The 20,461-nt window shown below is 28.6% G+C and overlaps 1 protein-coding gene across 2 annotated transcripts in view; it reads right to left on the bottom strand.

Moving 5' to 3' along the window:
- Positions 1–20,461, bottom strand: part of LOC132947275 (FMRFamide receptor-like) — a 91,740-nt gene that overhangs the window by 20,290 nt on the left and 50,989 nt on the right. For both annotated transcript variants that reach the window (XM_061017535.1, XM_061017534.1), the window contains exon 2: positions 16,493–16,829. In XM_061017535.1, the coding sequence (XP_060873518.1) occupies positions 16,493–16,823 (331 nt within the window). In that variant the 5' untranslated portion in view covers positions 16,824–16,829. The remainder of the gene's footprint in view (positions 1–16,492; positions 16,830–20,461) is intronic.

Genomic DNA, 20,461 nt, shown 5'->3' with positions numbered 1-20,461 from the left:
TAAACATAAACAACTGGATGCTTAAAAACCGACATAAATAAGTTAATGTTAGTATTTGTCTTTACTCTTAATGTGCTAAAATCAAAAATATGTTCAAAATTAAGAAGCAAATCATAAAAGAAATCATTGTCAATCGTGTTCAAAAGTAACTGATTTAAAAAAAATAAGGAATAGCCTATAGAGTATAGACACCCTATAAGTATCAAGGAATCTATTGGATATAGGTAATTTTTATTGAGAACGGTCCAATAGTTTTTGAGTCTGAAGAGGGCAAACATTCTTTTTTATTCAACAGTGTGAAAAAAAACATTAACGTTAAAGATCATTAACATCAATAAGAAGGTATTTATTTTATAAATAATGTATTTATTTTATTTTCTCTGTTCGTCCTTAGCTTGTTCATAACAAGCTAAAAAGGTTAAATAAGCTTATCATGCCGTCTTGTTTTGTAAAAACCAACCTCAGATATAAAAAAAATTAGCAATTTCACTGGATTTATATAATATTTTTACATCATAATATTTTATATATTTTATTAATATAGATACAAATTGTAGGGAATCAGCTATATCTATCAAGTATTTTGATATATCTGCCGCAGTTACATATTGTATCATACCTATAAGATAATATTATATATTGTATAATGCATGTGAATGCGATGTGAATCAGTTGCATGTTTACTTTTTTTTTTTTGTAAAAGGCAGATATTATTTTATTTTAATTTTATGAACCATATGATGCAATTAAAAAAATTATAGTTAAAGAATGCACACGATGAAGCAGTTAGTACCGTAATAGCTAGTAAGTGTACGCCTAACCTCATATATTAAGCTTTATTTTGTTGGCAGCGCTAATGACACATAATATCAAAGTGAAAAAATAGCTTTTGGGTTCTGAGTATAAGCGATTTAACTATTAACGAATTATAACTTAATAGTAGTAATTAAGGGTCTATTCAATTATAATATCAAGTTAGAAACTAAATTCGACATTTATTATTTGTGAAATTATTATTTTACTATCCATTTTATAGTTTAAAATCTATTTTGATGATTTGATCTTATATTTATATCTGTAAATAAAAAACAAATTGCTTGACGGAATAGTGGAAATTTATTAAATAGATAAATGTAGACCGTAGCATTTAAAAAGTTAATTATATATTTTCTCTGATTAATAATTTTTAAATTAACAATACACCAAGGGTTGAAAAAAATTTAAAAATATTTTACTAAAAAAAACTTTTGTATTGTATTATATAATATATAGAAGTATACCATATATTATTAGATAAACTGAATTAAGTATGAAACTTGTAATAATCTCACTCTAAAACACAATAATTGCATAAACCAAATTAATAATTAACAAAGGAGGTTATTATGATACTTATATTAAAATTATTTAGACAAGGTTAGATAATATACCTATAGAATCCTCAAATAATTAATACCTCGTATACACATTACATTTTAACCTTGTTTTTTTTAGGTTTATTTTGTTTTATCATCTTTCATGAAACTGAACTTTTTGTGATTATTTTTTCGTTTACTAACATTCAAATATATATATATTTTGAACAGTAAAAATGAAAATAAAATAACTAAACATTATAAAAAAATAACACTTGCACTTTGGTGATGTAAAAATGATAAAATTAAAAAATATATAATTCTTTTTTTTTTAATAATATATTTTCAATAACTCATTTTAAATTTAATTAGTATCCTAGCTATAGGGTGCTAAGTAATAACAACATAATATTGACCGTGTTAAATGTTTTCTTTAAGTTTTTGTATGGTACCAAAAATGATAAGACTTGTATCTATTTAAAAATTAATGAAATATTCTATTCATTTATTTAGATAATTATAATTTTTAAATTTCTGATAATAATGATTTATAACTATTATAATATTTTGACGCTAGTTGTTGTACATGTTAGAAATAAAACGAGTAAAAGAAACATTAAATTATTGATCCATGTCATTTTTTCAATAAGTGTTCATTTTAATATTTATTTTATTCTTAATACAGAGAAGTAGGTAAGTAGGTAGGTATACTAAATACTAACGATCATAAAATATTGAAAAGCATTAGATTTATAAAAATGAACAGTGACTCATTATATCATTTAATCATTTGAACTTCCTTTATTCGCTACTATTCACCAAATATGAAATGTACATTCAATTTCACAATGTAGATCTTTTGGTATGATAAGTCTTAAGAGTTCTGAGTTATAGTCACGATTACTAGGGACGACATTATATCCGTGGTTTAGGTATTACATCTATATTGATTTTTAAGAGTTTAAGTACATCACGTTTAATAAAAAATGTATACGCGTAAATCTATTTGACTTTTCTTTTATCAGAGTCGATAAAATCTATCATTTTTTACACACAACAATGCAACAGTGTAATTTAATTTAGTGAAAAATAATTACATGCATAATACAAATATTATTTATAGTTATCTACTGCTAATTGTATATATCTAATGTAATATATACCATGAATAGTTTATATTTCTTATAAACTTGCAACTTTTCTGATTTCAAGTTAAATAATAATAAACAAATCAAAACACAAAGATTTGTTAATTTAAAATGAACATGGACCTCATAAGTCATAAAATCTTCACTGATATACCATCAAAACCCATTGTCATCTTTAAACCTTAAAGCTATTTAAGTATATAAATTAGGAATATATAGAAATGTATTATAAAACAATATACCTACCTATTTATAATAAAAATTATTATACCTACGCACTTACATTATACCTGGTGGTTAGTGGTGCACTGGTGCGGCCAACACAATTTTATGCGTCAAATTATTATTTTAATATAATTTACTGTGGCGACACTGAGACTTAGTTATTCTATTCACCGTAACACATTTAGTTCACCGCGTTTTACAATAATACTTATATGCAATATACTATATTATACTATATTCTATAAAATGTAAATGATTTGTATAACACTTTCGAGGCTTTAAATGTGAAAAATCATGGTAAATTTGTGCACTGTCACGCCTTGCATCACCATATTATTACGAGAAAAGATTATTTTCATATACGAGTAATCATCATCACCTAAAGGCTAAAATATTTATAAGTTATAAATATTTTAGATAACAATTACTACCCATAAACCAAAACAAGCACTGTGCAAGATAACCAACACCGAAAAACCTAGAAAATGTTACTCTGGGTACGACTGTTTCCACGGAAAACTCCAGAGCAATGCTATATTAAATAATGCATCTAATACACATCTAGATAAAACGCCTCGCTGTTTAATTCTGCACATTTACACAGCAAACAATAATTTAACCGAGCCTTATACTGAAGTGGAAATTCAAATTTAACCCTTTCACTGCTATACGGACCACGGCGAGTAGTATTACTCCATTACGTCACGCGCAAACATACCGTTAAACTGTTCCCGGCCTGCCTCGGACGTAATAACTAATATTATATGAAGTATATGTATATACGTACTATTCGGAATATTACAAATTGCGTTAATTTGTCCATAAAATAAAATACGTGGCTATTATTAGCTCGGTGATATTTTACCCAAAAATACAGCTATTTATAGCCAAGAGACATTCCCATTGCGTGGTAACATTTTATGATCTCCTAACACAAATGCCACTTACTCACCCAAATATACAGCTCGGACCATCCAAACTTATATACACCCTACAATCCAATTATATTAACCACCGATTTCCCGCCTCAACGAACAAACATAGTGAGACTTTGTAACATTTATAAAATTATAACAATATATCGTACAATGGCGATAACAATTTATGATCTACAGTCTACACCAACAACCTTAACGACTGTATGCATGAAACTTATGATATTATACTAGATACTTATCTGATATTAATATATATATTTATTGATAATATACGTGAGGGGCGAGAGCTCAGTACAGTACATACAACACACAACAATTTTAGCTAATATTATTATGGAATGTGCATGATTATAATTAATTAAATATAACGATTGTATCGCCATTGTACGTTATACATTTTACGATAATAGTTACGTAAGATTCTAAGATGTGTGCCAAGTAATAAGTATAGTGTATAAAGTACACAAAAAACGAAACACAATACATTTTAATATTTTTGATAAAGTTGTAAACTCGTAATGTGTTTGGGCAAAATAACGTAGCTATACAAGTTTTGTCAACTTAGAGAAAATTAATAATAATATACACAGTGCAAAACGCTATAACTATAAGTCAAATACGCAACCTCAATGAAATCTGGAAATATCGCACAAAAATCTTTGGTAAAAATAACGTACGCAATCGGGTGTTTTAAAATGTACAAGACTCTAGTAGTCGATAAGAACCGTACCGAATCGTGTTGTACACTTGAGACTATAGTAGGTACCTACCTATACATTTTTCAATGAACATAACTAAAGAACAAAAAAATTACTTTTTCAATTATAATAATATAATTATAATTATAATCGGTGTTATTAAATGTTACATACAATATTACAGTTTCAAAATAATCAATCATAGTAGATTGTAAAAACACTTTTACGCAGCGAACACCACTACATCATCCGAAGACTGCTACGACGACGGTCCCACACAACTAGACTCCGAACCTGCGACCACCACTGGTTGATCACGGTATCAACGTATCTACCAGTTACCACATAACAGCATCGTGGCTGCGCGGTGATGGCCGAGCGGTCCTCATTCGGCACACATTCTGCCAACCTGGTGGTCACATTGACGGACACCAACGTTGGGGTGGCCAAAGTGAACTGCATCCATAGATATATACAACAACTAGATAGCTGTCTTAAGACTACAGTTGTGACCAATGTTGAAATCGGCCCCCATTTATAAAGCGCGGGTAATGTTTACATTTATTTTACATTTATTTATATACATATATACTGTGATAATATTATTTTGTAAACATTGCCTGCTTTGTAAATGGCGGCCGACTTCGATGACAAGAAGGTTGTTCTGGTTGTTGTTTATATCTATGACTGCATCAATTCGTTTCATATCAGTCGTAAAACCGAGAGGAAGTCGTCCTGCAGAGGTTACGTCGTGTACCACGCTCGTCGTTTAACATGTTTGAATTCATAAGTTTGTTATAACTCTTTTATTATAGCTTAATAACAGTATAATATAATAATTCCTCAATTCATGTTGCACAAACTGAACATGGTTCTTAAATGAGTAAAAATTAGATTTATTTTTATATAAAGATGCGTCAATTTTGTTACAGATAAGCGCAAAGTAAAAAAAAATACTGTTGCAACGACCTACACAAAATCAATAAATATTATTATACTGTATTACTATACTATAATATACCTAACCATAATTTGGACCTGATGTGTACACCACTGTTGAAAAAAAGTAAAATGTGATGTGTGCTTATTAAGCTTTTATCCTATTATTATTATTATTATTATTATTTACCATAATTTTTCACCAGTGTATATTTTCAAATGTTTAGGAAAAATCCTCTATTTCTCCAATTTAAATATCTGGTGATAAACATATTAGTATAAGAAGTTATCGGCCAATTCCTACATTTTCAATTGTACCCGTGATTCAATGAGTCTATTATTTCAAATATATTAATTAATATAATATAATACATCCATCCTAAGTCCCCAGTCTATATAGCGTTATTTTTTTATCGAAACATTCAGTTTCTACTAATTTATTATTCCATCATAGTTTTTAATAAATGCTCTAGATTGTAAAGTTTAGAAAATACTTATACTGGCTTTTGATAAAGTAGACAGACCTGCAGGTGTATTTATTTCTCTCGGGTGAATTGATTTTAAATCCGTAGGCACCGTTTTAGCGAATTTATTTAGTATACCTACCGTTTGGGCTAACTTTTACGAAGGGTCGTGGATCGTTTGGCAGAGAAGAGTATTCCATTTGAGCAACAAGTCGACAACACTATATTAAATCGTGAGATTTTGACATAAGACGAAAAGAGTGATATTATTCAATTGTTCATGTATTTCGCGCATAATATTTGATACAAGTGGAAGTTCAGAAATTCATTTCGTCTTGAAAAGATTAAAATTCCCATGTATGTCCCGAGTGTGAAACTGACGTTACTACGTGAATAATAAATTAAGCTGAGTTGAATAAATACATGTCAATTCACTATAGTACATTAATTATATAGGTACTATTAAGACGTGGAATTTACGTTATTATCCTATTTTGATTTTATAACAGCAATTTAAGTTTGTATATCTTGGAGAAAAATGACTGTAAAGAGTTTATTACTACACGATTAATAGACTCCAAGTACATAATATGTGATATAATATTTAATATTACATTTTTATATGAATACCAATAAACTAATTTATCACAGTTATTAATTTGTGGACATTTTTATTTAGGTACTTGAAAAATGGGTAATAGCCAATAGGATACAAATCCATTTGGGTTAACGTTTTTTTGGACATATTTCAAGCATAATATATTATTTGGGTAAGTTAAAATTAATGGAATTCGGAATATATATAATAAGTATAATATTATAAGAATAATTAGTGTGTTATCGATTATTAAAAAAAAAATTATAATTATTAATTTGTTTTATATTATTTAAATTTTCAAACATAATCATAATTTAATTTAACATTTGACATTGAATAAAGTAGAGTATTTAACCATTTACCAATTATTTAAACGAATATCAGGCGTTGAGGCTAAGGGGCTTTAGCTTTACTTTTCGACGTGTTATATATTTTGTTTTTAATAAATACTCGATTCATATTATTATCTATTCTTAAAAAATATAATTATAATTGTCATAGACATATAATATACTATATTACATGCCTATAATAATTGTTAATATCGTTAGGTATTACACTTGTTATGATTTAAAAAAATAATAATATATGTTATAGGTAATACCTAATTATGTGTACTAAAATTGTCTTTATAGACTTTCTGAGAAAAAATTGTACTTCCCCCCATATCCGATTTATATAGTTCAATGTATGTATAGGTTAGTATATAAACATTTGAATCAACAAATATTTTATTATATTTGGTGACAACCGGTATATTTTAGGGAGATAGTTATTTTATATTTTTTTTTTTTTTGAAAACACGATTATTCAACCATGTTGTTGCTTGTTATTTTGTGCCAATTCCATTTAAGCTTCAGTGAGTGTAACTACTGTACATACAAAACACTTCACCCTTTAAAAAAACTATATAGCGTTGGGAAAACATTTGAAAAAGTAAATTCGTCTTTAGTTTATTTACACAGTTATTTTTACAAGATTACGATTTTTGAAAAATCGGGTTGAAAAGTTTTTATATCGTATTCACACGGACACAGTGTGTGTTATTGGAGCTTGTCTCAAAAGTTTTCGATCAAAACATTTCGATTTTGATTGATATTGATGTGTAGAGCACTAGTGCGCATAACTATCATTAAGAAATTAATCGAATCACAGTAATCACATTAGCCTTATTATTGTTTAAAAGTAATTCAAGATAAATAATCGTATTATTGCCTCCAACCAGGGGTGTTAATATTCCTCTAGCAATTTCCGAAATTTAAATACATTTTGAAATAAATTCTATCGGCCGTATAATATATATTATTATATATTATAGGGAACGTATTTTATTGTAAACACATATTTTCATTGAAATGAGATATTTTTAATCTGATAAAAAATGTGTACGATTAAGATCATTCTAATTAAAATAAACCCAAATTTACTTTACATATTTTTACATATTTTGGTATAAATACATATTTTTACATATTTGGTAAATAAGTACATAATTTGTACATATTTTGGTAATTTTTGATTTTGTCATTAATTTTCGATGACTAAACATTATCTACTTCGACTAAATTAACAAGATTAGCAATTTTGGCATTTACCTAGGTAATTTCCGGCACGAGGCATGCCACTATATACTTTAGAACTATTTCAGTTATTGTCGATCTTGGTAATGCCGGCCGATAAAAATATAAAATAAGGAAGTGGTAGTTAAAAATATAGTTTCAAATCTAAATACTGAAACTGCCACCGCTATCGATAAAGCAAATTATTTGATGGAAAATAATAATTTAACATACATTTCTGTTAATATTGGTTTTTTGATTTGTACTGTAAAACAACTGAAAACTCGAAATTTGAAATGTAAAAATGTGATAGAAAAAAATCAAGGACTGAACAATTTAAAAAATAATGAGAGAAATAGGACTAAATCTAACAGAATTATTGGATGTCGAACTTACACCACTTGATATAGTTAATATGAAGTATGCTATCATTACGTCAGTCGATGTGGAACGTTCATTCAGTCAATACAAAAACATTTTACGACCTGTCGTCGCCATTTTACATTTTTAAATCTTAGACAACATGTAGTTTCACATTGTTTTAATAACTAGATAAGAGATAAGAGATAAGATTTTAATTTTTTTTTTTGTTAAGCGGTTGTTACATATTTTGATTTTTTTCACATATTTCAATAAAAATAAGTACATATTTTGATTTTTTTATTATAATAAAATCCGTTCCCTAATTATATATAATGTATATAGACATAGATAAGCTGATCATTATTATTATTATTTTTTTAACAGCTGGGGCGAAGAACAGATATTTTTTCACCTAAAGTTTTGGGATATCGCCAATTCAGACATCTCAACGATAAGTCTTTATTTTTTATAAAAAAAAAACGAATAACGTTTTTCTGCTCTTGCCGTAAATACATCGATCCCTGTCGGACAACAAACGTTATACCTGCGAGACTTTATACAAACATTCCAATTTCGACGTGGACGTATTGGTGTATAAATATATGTTTTAGCTGTATTTGTTTATGGGTACCCGCTGAGAGATCCGAACGTAAACTCTTGGACGACGGCGAAGAGATGAAATTATAATGAAAAATACACACTCGTACCTATTTATTATTTCATAATATAATATAATACCTATACTTGCGGGACGAATATGCTCGGAAAGACACAATTAGTACGTACACATTTTATAACATTATATATTATCTCTTCGAGACTGCTACCGGAATATACCCACAGTACACACACACACACACACACACACACACACACACACACACCTAACCTATAATTTAACTATACTTGCCTAACAAACGAGAGAATATTCTAGAGTTAATAAACTCGAAACCGGTAATTTATGAAAAGTCAACTCGACGGGATTGTTTAACCAGAGAAAAAATTTAATATATAAACGTGTCGAAGTGCTAAGCTCAAACGCGTATGTATAAATTCATATTATTATACAAGGTGAGATCCATTTTAGTGTTTACACTAATTATTTCTAAAAATATTACTGCTGTATTGTAAATATTTTTTTTCACATAATTTGATGTCGTGACAGAACATCTGCACTTTTTTGAATGACAGTATTATATTATATATTAAATTTCATATTCTGTTGCGGAATATTTTTTGGAAGATTTCGATACATACAAATCGAATTTCGTACTAGTAGTTAATTAGATAGGTTTAGACGAGCACGGGTACCCCTCGGAATGTTGATTCACTACAACTCTTCTCGTCAAAACATTGAATACTTAAAGTACTAATTAATAATTAACTACTTGTTTGAAATTCTATTCATATGCAAGTACTAAATATTATTATAGTAAATATATTCTTAAATATATTCTTCTTTGGAATATAAAATTGTTGTCGTTCAAAAAAGTAAAATAATTCGAATAACGATAAAAATTGTAAAAATATTTTCTAATTTTTTCCTTCGTTGTTTCTCAATGAGATCTAAGTACAAAAAAATAATATTTTCAAAAAAGTTAAAACTTTTCCAAACCATGAAGCAGTGTATAACACTCTAACGGATCACCTTGTACCTTGGAGACGCTGCAGGCATCGCGTCGTCCTTCGTTGTATAATAATATACTGCTGAATGCCTATACTGATGTCATAGTATAAGACGTAGGTACCTATCTATATAGCGACGAGAATCGCAATATTATCATTTTCTCCGACGATCGTAGTTCGTGCGCTCATACCAATATAATATTATGCCGTGCTGGTGCGTATCAAGAAAATAGTTTAGCGCCATAAACTTCAAACCGCGGCGAAGAAGTGTCACGAAAACTTGCAACACGCGTGTCATATTATTATACACGTATATAAATAATAATAACTGTCGACGGGTCGAACAACGAATGATGTATATTATAACAGCAGTGTTATATAAGTACCTGCACGGAAGAAATTGCAAATTGCGATGTGAATGCGTGTGTGTAGCTGAATAACAAAATATTGCGAGCTTCGGCGTGGAATTAATATAATATCATCATTGCTATATTATATTACGCGGCATGTTTCCGAAACACCGACCACACGTCGTCGGTGCCAACATTTTAACTAAATCTGTGTAGTGTGTGTGTGTGTGTGTGTGTGTGTGTGTGTGTGTGCATATGCAAAGTTCCACATGACCGGTTTTTCTTTTTATATACCTATTACATCGGTTACAATGTACAAAAACTCCGTATTATAATACCCGCGCACACCGACTCTGGTAGTAGTTTGTGCACGTCTTGGTCGACTTCGGTTTTCCAGCAGTCACTATTCGTTTTTATTTTGTTTTTTTTTTATTCAAGGGGCGATTGTATACTCGACGCGTATACTTTGTAATATATGTATAGGTACATAATATATTTATGTATCAAGAATTCCATATTAGTAGGTACCTATATAGATCAACGATAAGCAAAATATCGATAAGTATTATAATATATTAATATACTTAAGTTAATCGTTAATATTTTCCGACTGTTTGTGATTGTATATTTTTCTTACATTTTTTGGTTCCAGTATGAATACTATTTAAGAGAAATATTGTTTTAAATTTTCAAAAATTTTTTTTATTGTCATTAATAGAAAAAAAACTAAATAAAATTGAAAATTTCAAATGTCTATGAATAGATAGTTAAAAATATTTTGAAAATTATATCACGAATAGAAAATTTAAAGTGAGAATTCAAGTATCGACGGTATTATTTGTTTTTGAATTACATTTTGATAATCAATTTTGACAACAACTAGGTTTGAATAATACCTGTTTTCCCTAATTTTTTTGTTGCTTTTTTCCAACTGTTAAGAAAATTACTGGGAATTTATTGATTTTAAATTATGTGTGTGTTTTTCACCGGTCATCAACATTTTGGGTATTAAAAATATTCTGATTTTTTAAAACAGCATCTTTTTTGATAGAAATGTGAATCTAGTTGGTTTTTTGGGAAAGTTACTTAAACATTTCAATTGAATAATTGAAATAAGTTTTTCTACCTATAACAAAAAAAAAAAATGTACTGAAACGGAACATTATTTGTTTGAACTTATAATTTTTACGATATTTAAGTTTTAGTGGTAATTTATCGAATTCCCATTAATCGATTTTTGAGAATTTGTGATATTTCCAAAAAGAATAACTGTAGACTCTTGAAATTTTCTCCAAATAAAATGTTCAAACTTTATTTTGACTCTTTTTGAGATGTATATAGCAATGAGAATATTTTCAATTTTTGTAAATTATTTTCTGAGTGAAATTCATAAAAGTTTTTTTTTTATATCTAACACAAGAAATTTTAATAGAAGGTTAGACAACAATAAGTGTTAATAGTTAATACCTCTATCAAAAAGAAAAAGTTCACTGGAAACTTACGTATGAATATTTCCGATTTTTATAAATTTTTTTTAACTATTAAATTTGATTATTTATACAAGTATGCAAGTATAACGTCTCTGCTCAGAATCGTTTTTCGGTTATGAAACCGTGTCCAGAAATATTTTATTGCGCTTTTTTTTATACATTTATAAACCAAAATTAATTTTTTTTTTTACTTTGTCATCGACTCGAGGTAGTGTTGCATAACAAATCGAGGAATGTTTTATGTGAATGTTTTCTTGATGTATTCAAGAAATTCAAAATGTTTTTTTTTGGTACCATAAACTTAAAAACAATATTTTGAAGTTTTTTGACCATAACTTTCAAGGAAAATTTTATCAACTTTTTATTTATGCAACAACGCACATTTTGGAAAAAAAATTCACAAAAATCGTTTGGAAACTAAACTGCATTTGTTCCAATATGTCATCTATTAGTTATAATTTCATAAATATCTAGGAAAACCAATATCAAATAAGCAAATTATAATTTTCATTTGAAATGTAAAACATTCATCGGTTAGCTCAGAATGTAAAAAGTACATAACTGCTGCAATGAAATATTGATATTAGTTTGATTTTTTTTGAAAGTTTTATTTAAAAAAAGATTTACATTCCTAAAGTCAAATATTTAACGTAAACCACCACAATATGTATTTGATATATATATATTTCGACTTACTGTTGATATTTTTATTATTTATTACCCCCCTATTATTAGAATTAAAAATGTAAACGTACATTCAAAATTACTTTTGTACTTATAATTTAAGTTTAGCCAAAATCAAACATTTTATTAATACTGTGCAGTGTGTACTGTGTACACAATTAATAATAATAAATTAACAATAGGTATAATAATATATTATCATGAGAAGTTTTGATACTATTTTGAAATTATATATTTATACCTCATCTGCTTTTTATTTTTCAATCCTATTTAAATTTGTATTTACCCTTCAAAAGCTTGGGTAAATCTTTTAGTAAAATAACATTTTAAAGTATAATATAAACAATTGGAAAAATGTTGAGATATTAATCAAAAAATATGGACGTTTCCGTCTTGAGTTTTAAGATTTTAAATAAATCTATTGTAGCTATTAGTTTAATATGATATTCTTTTCTTGTGATCTTTTCATGAATAGCTTGTAAACTTAAGTTATGGTATATGCAATCTCTTAGAGTATGCTAATATCGTTTTATAGTAGTAATTGAAGTTAGTCGAAATCGCAACGTTTCTAATCATGGACACAATTTACGACCTCTGTAAAATCACGAAGAACAAATTTATGGCATTGTAATTACTTTTATAATGTATTCTTCATTTTATGTAATTACGTTTTAGTTGAATGTAAATCGTTTTTCCATAATGTTGTGACATTAATGGAATAAAAGAAAAAAATATTAAAATAATTTGACATTTGGTTTTTATTATTATTTTTAGTGCACATTTTTTGGTACTGTTTATGACAACACATAGGGATAATAATATGCACATTTCAATACAACGTATGAATGTTCAATTATTTATTTTTAATAAAATGTTGTGATCTTTAGAGAAATATAGTAAGCACTGCTATAAAAATGACATTAATTCATAAAATGTAATACGTCGTTGATATTAATTATAAAAGTACTGAGTAAATAGTAACTAATTTTAATAAACTGGTTGTAGCTTACATTAAAGCACTATATTGTTTTAGTAAGAATTTGCAAATTTGAACTTCATAATAAGTGCGAAATAAACTTTGTGTTTTCATAGTTTTTCACTGTCTATTTATTCAGAGTAACTTCAGGCAAACCGTGGAGAAGCGCAACAATAGTTTTATGTACGACCATGTTTAAACAATTAAACTATTTCGATTAATCTTACAAGTTAAAATTTAATAATAAACTAACAGGATCTTTCTCTGAGAATATGTCAACGAAATCAATAAATTTTAGTTCTGCTTAATGGAACTAATATAAAGTTGTCTTCACTTAAAATTAAATATACTTTCGAAATTGACATATTTCGAACACTAATTAAAAATAAAGTTTTTCAGCGCTTGATGTAATGTTATTACGTATATATATTATTTTAAATTTTACCATTTTAAAAACAATTATTTCAAAAATAATTATGATCACACTAAATATGTTATTGTTTTTGAAAAATAACACTGATTTCTATAATAAATTACTCTATAATACATAACTAGACTTAATTAAATGCCCTATTTAAAATACATAAAAATGTGGCACACCTACCTATATTAAATATAAACAAATTTTAACAAATTTTGTCGATACTGATCGTGATTAAAAGTCTAAAACGAACAATATTATGAATAATTATGTTGATGTAGGTAGTAGGTACTTAATAGTGAGTTTATTAACTTAACGGAAATTAAAAATATCCGAAGTCGTCATCAAAGTTAAAAAATCTTTATAGTATAAAAACTCATCCCAACGCAATTTTAGAAAATAATATTTATCGAATTACAATAAAATGATTACAAATCGGAATAATAAAAAAAAAAAATTGAAAAAAGAAAACCAAACGAATAACCGCAGCAATAATAATTATAACATGGTCGTGTGACGGTATCTAAATAATTGTGTAATACGATATCACCAAGTCCGTGTTTTGTATTAATTTCGTACGCGTAGGTATTTGCTGTTTTCCTATATGTCTCATATGTAATGAATATTGAATTCGATGGGAAACGATAAAAATTGCACATTAAATTTATTAACACTTCTGTTTCATACAAACCCACGCTGTAGATATGCGTACAATTTTTGTATCATATTTTACATTCTCGTCGTGTGCGCAGTGCGTATTTCTATCCCGGGGAAAGTAATTTTAGTACTTCGAGTCTGTTGTTTCTCTTTATAAATACTATTTACCGGTATTTCCCCGGGGGATACTTCAAAACGGCCAAATATTGCTAGCGTTAATTGTTTCGCAGTCGGCTTTTGCGAAACAACGGAATCACTGTATGAAAGAACCATTGATACTTGTGCAGCCGAGACATCCACGTGCAGTATACAGAAAACAATATGTTCGCTGTGTGTGCGTTACAATAATAAGAGGAGTGTCCATTTATTTTCACACCTTTATTGCTCACGACTTACACGATTTATAGTACTCAACGACTCGCATCTCCATTAGAAAGTCCCTTAAAAGGGTATGCGGTCGTTCCCCTGAGTCTGCACGCTGAGGCTTATTCATTTTGTTTTTCCTCATAAAAAAATTCACGGAGGGTCAAGTCTTTTTTCCAAGAATCATCGTCGTCAATAGACGTGTTGATTAAGCGCGTGACCGGTACCGCCGAAACATCGACAAAAATCTATCTCTCTCTCTCTCTCTCTCTCTCTTTCTCTGTATCTCTTCTACTTTGGTCACACACAAAAGACGCGTGCTTCTGGAAAAAAATTAATAACACTTTTTTCAGCGGATGGTTGTTGAGTCTTTTGTTGAATATTGTTCGGAACCTCAATCCGAAAGAACCCAATCGAACTTTCAGTTGTATAGCACACGCTCGCGACAGGAAATAATGAGCTTATGAACTTTTTGAACGAAAGTTTCAGTTTGTCCGGCTTCCAATTTTTCACTAAATTAAACAATGCGCAGAAATCATCTCTTCTATCCTCGTATCCATATACGTACCTCTATACGTCATCCAATTTATCCAAGACACTCTATATTATGTGCTTTAGGCCACTTCATCCCCAGAGACCATCAATACGGTATTGAAAATAATATTCCGTTTGCAGAACCCCATTCACGAATAAACTACTCGAATTAATTTAAAGATTAAAATAACAATAATTAATAATTTAATAAAATAAATATAATAAATTATTAGGTGCATATTTTCTACCTTACTAAATACGTACTATATTATTATGCTAAATTTTTTATTAGCTGCGTTGCGACTCGTGATACCGAATAGTAATTATTTCAAATGTACACAAACGTATTATACATAATATTTTAATGCGCAATATATTATATAATACACTGTGTTACCTAGATAATTTCACCCAATTAGTTCTTATAAAAATTTAAATAAGCATAAAAACCAAACAGATGGCGCCAAGTCATTCCCGTTTCACCGCTTGGTTTTAGAGAGAACGAGTTAGGTCGGCAGTATAATATATATGTAGTTGCTGTGTTCTCTTTGAAAAATTATTAACAAAGTACAATAAAACCGCATAGAAATCGAGTCAGTAGTTTCGGTGATTACTCAGGACCAATATACATATATAAATCGAGTGCACAATGTTTGTTCTCAGTACCCTCTGGCCAACCATACACTGATATATTTATGTAAACACGTTCCACATCTAACCACCTAAGGCTTTAACCTTAAAGTTTACCTAACTATTTGAATACTTAATGGTAATCAGTAATTAAACTAAAATCAGCTCTATACGCATTACCTATACGATTATTGAGAAACACGAAAACACATATTTTATTTATTTTTAGTTTATGATTTACTTAATGAATGGGTTGGGTTCGGTGTATCAAGCTTAAACTATAAGAATCTCGTTCTTAATAAATATATGTAGAAAGGATGAAGAACAGCAAAAACACAATTTTGTAAAACTAGAATGTCACTTTTAGTGCTTTCAATTATTGATCTTCGCGATAACAACACACAATAGTACTCGATTTTAAGTTATTTCATAAAATCGTATACAGGAAGAGTATAATATAGATGATATACTTACTTGCAGCGTCGGTAAGCCACAGCCCGTAAGGATACCATTTCCAATAAATGTAGTAATCGGCCTCGACGATCCACGGATAGTTCTCAAAGGATATGGTAAACACAAACAGCAAATAGAACAAGTCGGATACAGCCAGAGCAGTCAGATACGTGCTGGTGGAGCTCTTCATCGGTTCTCTGGTAAGTACGACCACGGACAGCATGTTACCCACCACGCCCACGGCCACAACAGCTGGTAGCAGTGCCTGTTGCGCCCAAAAGTGCACTGCTTTCCGGAAGTAACAGTACTTCTGGTCCTGAACGATTAGTGCCGCGCAATTCTCCATGGTCATTAGGATCTGCGAAAAATAAATAATGTTACCATACAATGTGATAACTATATGAGCATCGATAACGAAATTATTGAAATCCTGGAATCGTCAATTAAATTATTATTTAAAGAAAAATGTTTTTATAGAACGGACTGTATTCACTATTTATTATAGTACGCCTATTGTCACACGGCGTCATAGATAGGCAATTAAGGTACATCTGTTCATTTTTCCAGTATTAACATTATAATATATTATAATAATATTATTATACTCAATATTTTAATAAATATTGTATGTTTGTATGTGGTTTGTTTGAATAGATCATAGTATAGTATCTTTTACTGAATAAAACAGTGAATATTATATAGGTAACAGATGCTGCATTTTATGATCGACACGCAGTCTATCAGTTTAAATAGAAATCCTGGAATCGTCAATATTAATAGAAGGCATGTCCGGCGATTGATGACAGTAACAACAATATTGACAGGTATTCCATTAATATTGTTGTTTGATTTTAGCTTAGTGTTTTAATTACATTTTCTTTTTTTATATAATATTAAGTACTATAGGTACATTGTACCTTTTTACAGTACAATTTTATTTTCAAAAAACAATTGTTTATCCCCCTGAAGCTTAATAGCTTATCGTGTAGGTATTATTATAAACTTTGTATACAGAAAGCTATACACAACAATTCATATTATACCTGATGAAATATTCTCTAGTAGATGGTACAATATTTAAGTACTTAAAACGTTTACAAATATACTACAAATAATACATTTTGTATGGCTTTCTTTCCTAGAAAATGTTATAAACTATTATATCATCACTATCCATTATAGACCCGCGCGTGTACAGATAACATAACCCTGCTTATCCTTCATGTCCTCATATAATGTTTTGTCTCGTACGAAATCTTTTAGACATCAATTTGTTGGTACTTACCACTTCCAGGTATTCGAATCGCCTTCACGAGACGCAGTCAGAAGGAATTTGGATACTATAATAATAGGTATTTTACATACCGGAAACAGGGTCTTTAGGATGCTTTAGTTAAAACTTGTTCCGGTGTTAAAGGGCTGGAGATAAAAAAGACGAGATCCAAAATGTATGTATTCTTGTCAAAGAGTATAAACTTAAAATCGCATGCCACTTTTGTAACCATTACATATACTTTAAATGGATTGTCAAGCAGCTGACAGAATTTAAATCGATTTTTCTTTTCTTTGGTCTTCGAATTCGATGTATTATCTGATATGCTAAACCCAACGTCATCTTCTAGGATAAAAGCCTATAAGCATATGCATTTTAACATTTATATATAAAATATGGAAGATGTAACATATTAAATAAATCTTCAATGCTCATTAATTTTATTAAAGTTCAATTTTCACAATGCAAATTTTTCCATAAGAGCACTACGGTAAATACAATATATATGTAAATACCTATTACATAAAACAATTTATACGTATTTTATTTTGAACTTACTGTAGTAAAGTATACTTTTATAGTATTATTGAATGAATATTTGAGCAGTATTGCAATATCGTGACTAGAATTGAATAATAATATAGGTAGGTACTATTGTTTTTTTGTTGATATATTGCGCAGGTGTTCGAACGAGAATACGCGTCTGTTAATCGTTTATCAATCGCGTACCACTCGGACTTAGAGGATATCCACGCGTTTAATTATAGTCGGGGTTCGAATGCACGGGTACTCGTCAATGCTTTAGAGCACACGATTATTTGGGTCGTAGTTGGCGCAATAATACACCCCAATACCAATTCTGACCGACGAACCAGCAGTATACACACCTTTCAAAGTGTTTGGCCATTAACAAAGCGTAAATTTGATTCTAGGATTTCAAGTGATCGAGTAAATTAATTTGCATCGCGATAGGCGTCTATGGTTATTATTATTTTTAATTGAATGCTACGTTATCCACGCGACTCTAATTGAGAAACCTGGAGATTAATGTGGATCGACATTGTGTATACCAGAAATAACCGAGAATCTTGGTATATTATCATGTTTCAGTGTATTTATATTGTTCAGTAAATAATAATAATAATATCCCACACACACGTGTAGAGTCAAATTTAATTTGGGCCAAGGATAACGTTTAATATTTTCATTCTGTTAAAATTATCGTGCAAATGTAATTTTTATTTTTCCACACAATGTGAATTATTATTCTATGGGTATAACGTATTATAAATCGTAAACATTGCTAAATAAATAAGTATTAATTGTTTTTATAAAGATAAAATTCTACATTTATTACTATACGACGTATTATATTATATATATTATTGAATATCGGATAGTGTATTTCCCTGAAAAAATTTCATAATTCCATAACGTATAACCTACAAAATATATGAAACTATTATGTATACATACATGTTTTCGATAGCAAAACATGATCATTTTGAACGAGGGAGTTATATATCTTGTTTTAATATTAACGAACCCCAATCAACGTAAATGTAAAACATATAACTAAATCTTGGAACATATTTAGTTAATGAGATTATATGACCCCGGGATAAAAAAAACCATGGTAGAATATTTATTATTTAAATACAAACAGATAATCCGTGGCTGAGAACGTGCTCTCGTATGGTTATAATACGTATAGCTTCAGTTATAAATAAATATTATTATAATATTATGTTTTATTCAATAATACTTATATTATTTACATTTTACTTAAAATGTTCATCGTGTTTCAGACGATATAATATTCGAATACACCAACTCGTCCAACTGTGTATAATGCAGTTTATTATTGTTAATTAAATGGCTGTTTCCCGTTAAATATAATAATTTAATCATTGTACAAAAATTAATTATACAATCTGCAAGTTTAAGAATATATTTTATAGGGTGAGCACTGAACGTTTCAAAATGAGATTGATATCAATTTGAGATTTCGAGTCTTTGAAAACCTAATATAATAGGATTAAATTAACGCCACCCGTCAGTGATAACAAGTTTGGAGTATAAACTTTTAATATGAATAATTATATAATAATACAAAATGAAATAGAATAATACAAACATTATATAAAAATGCCAAACTGTCGTTTTTTATAATATTTATAATTTGTTTTCATTAGTGGTCATGGTCAAAAAAGTTAAGCAAAGGTATGCCAAAAGAAAATGTTGAATACGTGGATTTTTTAATACCTACTTGCCTGCTAAAATAATCAATGTTGTTTTTTTATAAGATAAAATTTGATGAATTGAATATTTTATCATAATGCCTTTGACCACTCTTATTCCGAAGACCAAATATTTTTAAATTGTTTAAATTTGAATAAAGTTTTATGTAAGTCAATTGGTATAATTATAAAACGTACATAGTTAATCGTATATTAGTATTAATATATAATACAAATTTTTATTTTAAGGGGTAATAGTTTATTAATTAAAAAACCGTTATCAATATTATTTCATAATATTACGTTTTAAAAGTTAAAACAAAAACCAACGTGAAGATAAGGATCAAACGTGTAACATACTTACATATTATGTAATAATTAACAAGTATAATAATTCATCGGTATACATACACCTATTAAAAATTAAATAATGATCTTCTCGGTGTTTAAGACGAATACCTACTATCATTGTGCTTA

This window comes from Metopolophium dirhodum, chromosome 6 (genome assembly GCF_019925205.1).
Source record: "Metopolophium dirhodum isolate CAU chromosome 6, ASM1992520v1, whole genome shotgun sequence".
NCBI classification, from domain to species: Eukaryota; Metazoa; Arthropoda; class Insecta; order Hemiptera; family Aphididae; genus Metopolophium; species Metopolophium dirhodum.
Note: the sequence above shows the minus strand (reverse complement) of the source record. Positions and strands in the feature narration are given on the sequence as shown.